Raw genomic sequence first — 10,116 nt, forward strand, 5'->3', positions numbered from 1 at the left:
ACGGCATATCAATCCTTTTTCGCGTTATTTAATGCCGAATCAAGTAATTTTGTAACATTTATACAACTTTACGTTGTTTACATAGTTATTACTTATGTTTTGTTCGTTTTATTTTGCTTCTTTTACAGGCAGTCATCATCTTCTAATGCCCCCCGAAAGGGCATACATATTTAAATACTATAAAAAAAATGGACACAGCAATTCTTATTTAATACTAGCGGGGGGGGGGTACCTGGCGATGCTCGGGTGTCTTGAGGAAAATCAAAACTCCGGGGGGGAGGTTAAATAATAAAAAAAAATGTTTTGGTAGGTGAGTGTATGAGGATCGAACCCGTACCCTTGAGTTGGAAATTAATGTGTGAAAAAAATAACTTGCTACGTTAACCATTGACCCTCGGCGACAACAGACGATGTTAAGCAGGTTATTTAACTATAAAAAGAGGCGTGCGCAATAAAAGTTAATTCTGCTGCTTCCATTTGACCTAATTAAGATGGTCAAATAAAAGTCACACAGCGTTTGGGTTCGTTTACCCAAATTTAATTGTTTCTTTCCCCAACAGATGTTAGGGAGGGGTGACTGATCAAAGCTGGTTGCTTCTGGACGTGTTTCCCAGCGCAATGCCGAGAAGATATTTATTTGCTCCCCCACCGAGCAAATTAGGCACAAGGCCGATTTTTAATGTGAGGAGTGAAGGGGAAATGGGGACCAACTCCCCGGGGAGTAGGGGAGCTGGATAGTGACAATTGGTATGAAGGGTTGCCCCTACATTGACCAAGGTCTTATATGTGGGGTCGCCCCCCACATATGGTCTTTGCTTGCAGTATCTGCCGGAACAGATACTACACTTTGATCCTGTTTATATATTTTATTGCTTTTAAAATTTTGAAAATACAATTAAGTAAAAAACAAAAGATTTTTAAACAACAAAATTAGGCACTAGGCCCTAAAAGAAATTGGGGAGGGGAAGGGTCCAGGGTCTTTGTACCTTAAGTGATTAAAAGTAATACATGTAGACTTTGGAGTCTTACTCTTGACTGGCAACATTTACCAAAATACCTCATTCACTCTATGGATCTTAATCTAACTAATAAATCCCCAGCGTTTAAGAGTCAAAAACATATTTATAATTTATAAACAGTTGTCTGTGTTTGTGTATGCACTTTATTTTTCTTTGTGTGTGTGTGTGTGTGTGTGTGTGTGTGTGTGTGTGTGTGTGTGTGTGTGTGTGTGTGTGTGTGTGTGTGTGTGTGCATGTGTGAAAAAATAAAATTCAATTTCATTAGAAAATAAAAAGTTTTTGAATTAAGTTAAAAATTGTTCGTGGAGTGGGGACAACTAATCAAAATTGGTCATGTCAAAAACAAAAAATAAATCCTACTGGGTTGTTAGTGAGCCCCCCCTGTACTAATCTAGGTGACTAGACCCCCCCCCCACTGTTTTCCGGGGAACTGAAAACAAGCAGGGCGATCCCTAATGGGGATTGGGGAAAAAATACCTTAATGGAAATGGGAGAAAACAAAGCAACAGGTAGAGGGGAGTTGGAAGGTGACCTCTGAGTAGGGGAGTGACCGGGGATGTTGAAAAAACAAGGATGTGGCACAAAGGGAATGGGCAGACTCCGAGGTTCTCTAGTACCAAAAAATAAAATCAGGAACAGGATTTCATTTGTACTACCAGTCAAGAGTTTTCTTAAAATGACTTAGCTAGAACCTAAGCGGGATGGGTTCCAAGGGCCCCAGCACCGCCCGTGCCATGCTTAAGGAAGGAACACGTATCGAAACTTGGCTCCTCAACGGATGCACAAACTAGTGCTGTGCACCCACCTCTTGTCAAATTCCACTCTAGCCAACCTTCTCAAATCGTATCTGATCTTTACTGTAAGCAAATCTTTAAAGTAAACGATCAGATCCCGATCCGGAACAGATGTCCTTCGCGGACCAACTTGAGGCGCGTGATCCAAATCACCATGCCCGCTACTGCCAGGATCGCCAGGAAAACCATTCTTTCCTCCCTGGGGAATGGCAGCTCCATGTTGTACACAAAATAACCTTCGTCGATATCTAGCAGACATTCGGCATCGATACGAGCCGTTACCCCCCCCCGACATACTCCAATAAGGGCTGACTCTGGCTGCAACTACTACACTTTGATCCTGGCCCGAGGGCCAAGCGAGGCCGAGTAGACGTCGTTTGAGTTTAGTTTCACATATTTATACTAAAAAGCCCAATCAACACGCGAGAAGCCAAAATAGCAATAATTTTGTAAAAATCGACGTAAATAAATCTATACGCTACGCGCTTTTCTAATTCCTAGATATTATTATATAGGACCTATATACACAGTTTTACGCGATAGTAACAACCCTGGGAGCGCGTGCGAAAGAAGCCTTTTGAAGACATACACGAAATGTCACACACATTTTGCCTTTTATATATATAGATGAAATAAAACACTTTGTTTCATTACTTACGATTTAATTTATTTAAGAAATATTTCTTTCCTATTTAAAGATTTTCAGTATATTTTATTTAACTAAAGAATTTTTCCATTATTTTGATTACATTGTTAAGTGAAGTTTCAGAATAGTTAAACCCCCCCATATTAAGAATGGCTTTCAGCATGATTCTTACAATAGCGATATCAAAGATTTTTTTCCTTATTTTAAAACAAATTATTAAAAAAAGATACAAGACCAATAAATTTTTTTTCATTAAATCACTATTTAGGTGAAGGTTCAAAATAGTTAAGCCTTCTCCCCATAACCGTTTTTTTATGCAGTAAAATACTTTGTTTCAATAATTATGGTTTAAATAAATATTTATTCCTTATTAAAAGATATGCAGTATATTTTATTTAACTGAAGAAATATTTATTGTTCATACATATATTTTCCCTTATTTTTTTACATTGTTAAGTGTAGTTTCAGAATAGTTAACCCCTCCCCATATTAAGAATGGCTTTTAGCATGAGTCTTACAATAGTACTATCAAAGTTATTGATTTTTCTTATTTAACAAAAATTATAAAACAGATACAAGAACATTTTAAACATTTTTTTCATTAAATCATTATTTAGGTGAAGGTTCAAAATAGTTAACCCTTCTCCCCATAACCGTTTTTCATGCAGTAAAATACTTTGTTTCAATAATTATGGTTTAAATAAATACTTATTCCTTATTAAAAGATTTACAGTATATTTTATTCAATTGAAATCTATATCAATAATTCGACTTAAAAAATATTTGTGAATTTCCAAATCTTCATTGAATAAAATTCAAAATAAATAGAAAAGTCTATCGCATATGTAAAAGTTGACGGTTGCTTATTTCACTTCATTAAAAACTATCAAATCAACCAAGAGCTGCTCAATATTCTGGCTTAATGGATCATTTAGCAAGGAATGAAGATGGATATTCTGGTGTACCAGTTTTTCTACCATCTACATTTACAGGAAGTCATAGGAATCTACAACAGCTTCATCAAGATGCAATGGCAGTTTTCTGTGACCTATTCATTACTCACACGTGTAATCCAAAATGTCCTGAAATATTAAACAACTTGGGGTCATCAGTAGAGCTGTGACAACAGAATATTCTTTTCATTCTTTTGACTCTCAAGTATATCTCCGACACAGTAAGACACAGTCAATCAACTGAGAGCCACATTAGTCTATATAAAAACATATAAGATATTAACGGATATATATTAAAGAGTCAAAATAATGAAAAGAATATGTTGTTGTCACAGGCCTAGTCATCAGAACTTTCACAAAATCGATGTCAACAATGTCACAATTTTTTTAAATTCACAGTCTGACTCCCAAGAACCTGCTGACTAACCCCAAGCAGCTGATCGACGTCCCTGTCACAGCCTCAATCATCACCAGCACTTCCTGACAATATCAACAGCATCAGTTACGATCGCATTGACCTTCAATAAAAGTTTAAACTAAAGTTCTTTGTTTGTTCTACTTGCTTCCATACGTTCATTTTTGTAATATAACAATAAGGAATTTCTTACTGATGTGTTTTAAAAGATTTTAACTACCGTGGAATTTCCACGGGTCCTGCTAGTTTTGATTATCCACATATCTATATCCTACTTTAAAAATGTAGATAACTTCCACTATGCGTGTATAAAAAGTATATTTATTATTGATGAATCGTATAATGTTATGTGTATGTTTTGTTTTTATATGCAATCGACTATAAGTTTAATAAAAACTAGCGAGACCTGTGGAAATTCCACAGGAGACTAGTTCAGGTGTAATATATTGATGTTGGCATGCTGTATATATTGGGGACGCTCTGATATTATTCTAGCTATTTTGTTAAAACTGCAAAAGTATTTATGCAAGCTAGCAAAGACGCTTGACGTAGCCAGGTCGTAAAATATATTTAAATATATTTTAATTCTTGCAGATTTCGTATATATTATCATAGGGTAAATATTATACTGATCTTTATATATTATAAAGTTGCAATTTCAAAAATAAAAAATATATCTATATGACTTGGGTTCATCAACTTGAATCGAAACCGAACCCCAAACTTATATATATAACTTTAGTTCCTACAGCTATAATCGAAACTGAAACTAAAACTTATGAGGAATTCTTGATAAAATTATTCTAAAATAAATAGATTACTATAGTTCCACCGGCTAAAATCGAAACCGAAACCAAGATTTCTGAAGAATTCTTGATAAAATTAGCATTAAGAATCCTTTAAAATTCAATTTATAACATTATATAATCAATTCTTAATGCTGCAATATTTTAAGTTTTAAATTTAGTACATATTTTACTAGAATATCTTGTCCTTTTATTTTCTAGTTTTAACAACTAGTCCTTTACTTTTCCATGTTTAAGCTTAACCATATTACTTTTCATGTTTGCATTTTTCTATTGTAATTTATATATAGATGTTAGATGTGTAGTTTTCATCCTAAATGTCCGCTGCGTATGTACTTAAAAATTACATCAAGTTTATCAAAGAAAAAAAAAACACAGTGTTATCAGTTTGAAGGAAAATTATCAGTAGACGATTTAAAAGAAAAAGTATAAGCAGACTGGGTAGGACAATCCTTAAGTAATGCATCCTATTTTTATTCCGCCCGAATGGATCAGGGCCGATTGAGCGTTTACGAAGCCGATATAACTGATGTCAGCACAGCTAGGATATGGGTTCGTTGATTTCAGAGTGGAGATCGAAGTGTTAGTGACAAAGCCCACTCCGGACTTTGACGGCCGAGGCATGAAAATAAGCTGGCAACAAAAGTGCATTGATGATGTTGGTGACTATGTAGAAAAATAAACTGTGACGTTTTAATGGTATCACTCCCATCTTTGTAGGTTTTCAATATTTTAGTTTGGGAGTAAAAAATTGGAGCCTTTGCCTTTGGAACGACCCTCGACTTTTACAGTTTTGCCAAACTATTTTAAAGAAACATAAAATTTTAAAGTAATTAGACTATTTTTAATTTTAAATAAATGGAATTAACAAGTTATATGCAGGGAAAATTATTCGTATAAAATTTTTAACCAGCAGGAGCCGTGGAAATTTCACGAAATGAGAAATATACTAAACTAGCAAGACCCGGTAACCGACATTTCCCGGTTAAAGCCTGCCCCCCACCTCTTTACAGAAAAGTAAACTACGGTTGTTGTTGTTGTTGTTGTTGTTGTTGTTGTTGTTGTTGTTGTTGTTGTGGGGGGGGGGTACTGCGGTCCCTAAACAATTGCGGATACCGACGACCGTGGCCGAAGTGTACTCATCTTCCTTTCACTGCAGGTATTGTTTGAATCTAAGAAAAGCAATTAAGAGAATTCGTAATTCAGTGTGAATTAATAAAATTATGAAAAATGGTCCATTAAAATAATAATATAAAATATAAACAGAAGTTTTAGATTCTCATTGTACATGAACTATTAAGAATGATCGAAATCAGTGGTAGCAGTCCTTCGTTTTTCAATTCATCCTCTACTTTTTAACTCTTCCACCATTAGTATTAAATTTAATTCCACTTTTTATGTTGTCTTATTTTAACGTGTAAAAAAATAATTACGGCTTTTTCACTTCAAACCTGGCAGCCAAAAAATTACTTGTCTCCGCAAAATTAGAATGCAATTTTCTTAATCAGCATAGTCGAAAACCTTCAAAAGTCGTCATTCTAAAGAAAATTGTGGATGTGGATCTGATGTAAAAATTACCTCCCTAAAAAGGGTTTTTCCCCAATCCAGTATGCGACCTGTGGGAGAACTCTATTTTCCTCACATTTAAAATGGACCTCGTGTCTAACTCTGTCCTCTACTAGTAAATAGCTATTATTATTATTATTATTATTATTATTATTATTATTATTATTATTATTATTGATGTTTGACAATATTTAACTATTAAAATAATATGAAATCGAGTTTCATTTTGGCAAAACCACAAAAATAAACTCTCGAATTTTATAAACTTGAAAGAAAAATAAATACACACACAAATACTATTGCATTTTTTTTAAATTCCTCTAAAAGATAGAAGAATATAAAAACCTTGTTGATTTTGGATGAAGAAATTTAACGGATTCTCCTTTGCACAAAGATTTTCTAGTGTTACATTCTTAATAAGATAAAAAAAATTAAATTTTAAAAGAGGTAACGTGTAAAATTTAATTTGCCAAAAAAGAGTCTCTCGACTGAAAATTGTGGCTGTGATTTATTTATTTATTTATTTATTATTTTGATTAAAGTGTTATTGTTTATTTTAATAACAACATTTTTTTTAACTAATGAACTTAGTAGATCGCTCTTGTAAGAGGGAATATTTGATAAACAGCGGAAGATTTCTTTAGTAAATATATTTTTAGGCATGGACTTAAGAAGATAATTGCCAAAAATAACCTCTCGAAACTTCTGAATAAATTCGTTTTATTGTTTTGTTTTACGATATTTTACGCTGCCGGACCCAGTCGGTCGTATGTGTCGAAGTTGCTTTAATCAGCAGCAATGGCAATTAATCATACATTGATTGCAGATAATTTTTAGTCGTACATATTTAAAACCCGATTTTTTTTTTTCAGGGCAGGTTTTTATTTTTTTCGGGTGGGGGGATAGTGCCATGTTGGTACTTTGTACATATTTACATTCTCAAATTATCGCTGTGTTTACATTTTTGTGAGTCTTTCAGACGTTCAAGCAAAGACAGGAAATACGTTATGTATATAAAGTTGTTTACTTGTGCATGTTGGTACCAGTAATTAAGGTTATCAGTATTTAAGTGTCTGTTTATGAGTGGTTAAAATGTTTGTATTTCTTTCTTTTTTAGCACTAGTGCCTCATGTGGAGAGCGACGCCATTTTTGAAAACTTTTGGACGTGTTCGTTTATCTAGGAATTAGTTTCCTTCTGGAATATGAGAATGCCCGGTCTCAGCCAATTAGAAAAAACAGAACATTGAGAAGAACCGTTATTATTTATTAATCGAGAATCGGAAAGAATATGTTATGTTTATGTTACGGAGGGTGTAGTCACACTATAGTTGAACAAGGCCGCTAGCCATTAGTCGTGTGCTCTCGTGTAATGAATGAATGCGTGAATGTAGGGTTGACATGAAATTCTTAAAGATAAGCTAAAATGACCAAAAAATTGGCTGGAATGACTTAAATAAATAAAAAGTAAATGACTTGGAATGACTTTAATGAACTTAAGGACGAATTGAATAACCTTAAGAATGATTTGAATGCTTAAAAAATAACTGGAATGCTTCAAAAACAAATTGAATGATCTGGAGAATGACTTGAATGGCTTTGAGACTGACTGGTTGTAAAGTGGGTGATCATTTTACATTAAATTAATACAGAAAAGTAATACCCAATTTTATATCACTATAAGTACAGCATGTAGTAAGAACAGATACTACACTTTGATCTTGGCCAAAAGACCAAGAAAAGGGTATTTATTTGCTCCCCCACCGAGCAAATTAGGCACAAGGCCGATTTTTAATGTGAGGAGTGAAGGGAAAATGGGGACCAACTCCCCGGGGAGTAGGGGAGCTGGACAGTGACAATTGGTATGAAGGGTTGCCCCTACATTGATCAAGGGCTTATATGCGGGGTCGCCCCCACATATGGTCTTTGCTTGCACTATCTGCCGGAACAGATACTACACTTTGATCTTTATATATAATTTATTTCGTGAAAATGAAATTTACAATCAAAATAATGCATGTAAAATTTAAATAAATTAAAAGCAAAATTCAAATTTGCAAAACAAATATTTCTTAGAAATTACAAAATAAAATTTTAGAGTTCATTGAAAATACGTTGCTAATGTCGTTACTTTAATATATCCAATGTTTGTACTAACCATAACTTTATACTAAAATAACTAATTACTAAAATAACTAATTACTAAAATATTCTCTAAATATTTTTTTATATTGCAGGATGTTACTCAGTGTGAAGAAAATGTTTGCTTTCCTCGTCGGAGGGGCCATTACAATGCTCGTAATATATGGGTATTGTTCGGACAGAAATCACCAAGTACAAGAATATTCAGAACATTTTAACAAACATTACATCATCTATACCAGTAACTGTAAAATCCCTAAATTTGACCCGTTTCATAAACCGGAAGCGAAGTATTTCAAAGTAGATACAAAGAAGACCTGCCCGTCCAATGTTGATTTTACTCACCAGAAAGACAATCAGTTGTCGGTGAATATGACTGGCTTAAAGCTCTTTTGCAATGGCACAGTGAAACACTGTGAGTACAGTGAAATCATCCGGGTGGATGACACACATAATAAATATTCTACACCTATCAAGTTTCATGCGGATATCAATGTGACCAGCGAATTTATTAGGGTCAAATGCTTTTGCTCTAGCAACGAAAAAATATACAAGAATTTTCATATCTTCGTGCAGCCAAGAGAAAATACCAATTCCTCACGGTTTAATAGTAAAAATAGCCCAAGAAATTCCCGTGTAAATATGTTGAATGTTGTCATGATTGGGGTAGATTCATTATCTCGTCTTAACTCACACAGACAATTGTCGAACACGAGAAAATTTCTCTTAAACGAACTACGTGCCATTGAAATATATGGCTACAACAAAATTGCAGACAATACTTTTTTCAATGTCTTAGCAATATTATTCGGAAAATATGATTACGAAATTGGATGGACTCCCGAGTCCCGTAAAAAATTTGATGAGTACGAGCAGTTGTTGAAGAAATTCCGACGGGAGGGCTACAAAACATTGTATGCTGATGACGCTTCCATTATGCCCGTATTTAGCTATGAACGTCAAGGTTTTAATAAACCGCCAACCGATTATTACTTCCGTCCAATGTCGATGGCAATATATCAAGAGCGTGGTATGCTGTCGAAGCAGAATATATGCGTAATGGGAAGATTGTACCAAACTTTTATTTTTAACTATATATATGACTTTATTAAGTTGCATAAATCAGAAAAACACTTCGTGTTTAACTTTAATTCGTATCCATCTCACAACAAATTAAATACAGCAGGACGCATCGATCACCCTATTCGAGACTTTTTCGCCAAGTTACACAACGAACATTTGCTTAATAACACACTCTTAATTCTATTTTCGGATCACGGAATGCGCCATGGAAAATTCCGGGAAACCTTGATGGGAAAGCTGGAAGAGAGACTTCCAATGATGTATATTGTACCTCCAAAATGGTTGCCCGTTAAATTTCCGCAACTATGGCAAAATCTAAAAGGCAACAGTAAAAAACTAACCACGCCTTTCGATGTCCACGAGATGCTGTTGGCTGCCCTCGATTTAAATAACTTTGAAAGAAAACTGTCGAAGATCGATTTGAATGCTCGTGGTATTAGTCTTTTCGCCCCGATACCAGAAAATAGAACTTGTGATGAAGCAACAATTAAACCGCATTGGTGCACGTGCCAACGAATCGAACAACTTCCGGTTAATGATACAAGTGTGGGAAAAATAGCCACTTTGATTGTAGCGCATATTAACAAAATTCTTCAGCCCGAAAAGGAAAAATGCGCGACTCTGAAACTACACGACATCAAAGCAGCCGGTATTAGGCATCTCAATGACAAAATGATGTGGCACCGTACATGTA

The 10,116-nt window shown here is 34.6% G+C and overlaps 1 protein-coding gene and 1 pseudogene across 1 annotated transcript in view; one reads left to right on the forward strand and one right to left on the reverse strand.

Moving 5' to 3' along the window:
- Positions 1 to 7,816: 7,816 nt before the first annotated feature.
- LOC145241779 (U2 spliceosomal RNA) lies at positions 7,817 to 7,943 on the reverse strand (annotated as a pseudogene).
- A 492-nt stretch (positions 7,944 to 8,435) lies between these two features.
- Positions 8,436 to 10,116, forward strand: part of LOC145241586 (uncharacterized) — a 1,923-nt gene continuing 242 nt past the window's right edge. The window contains exon 1 of the mRNA XM_080104674.1: positions 8,436 to 10,116. This exon is cut by the window's right edge and continues 242 nt beyond it. Within this exon, the coding sequence (XP_079960800.1) occupies positions 8,436 to 10,116 (1,681 nt within the window).

This window comes from Euprymna scolopes, chromosome 20 (genome assembly GCF_053919585.1).
Source record: "Euprymna scolopes isolate OS-2025 chromosome 20, ASM5391958v1, whole genome shotgun sequence".
Classification (NCBI taxonomy): Eukaryota; Metazoa; Mollusca; class Cephalopoda; order Sepiida; family Sepiolidae; genus Euprymna; species Euprymna scolopes.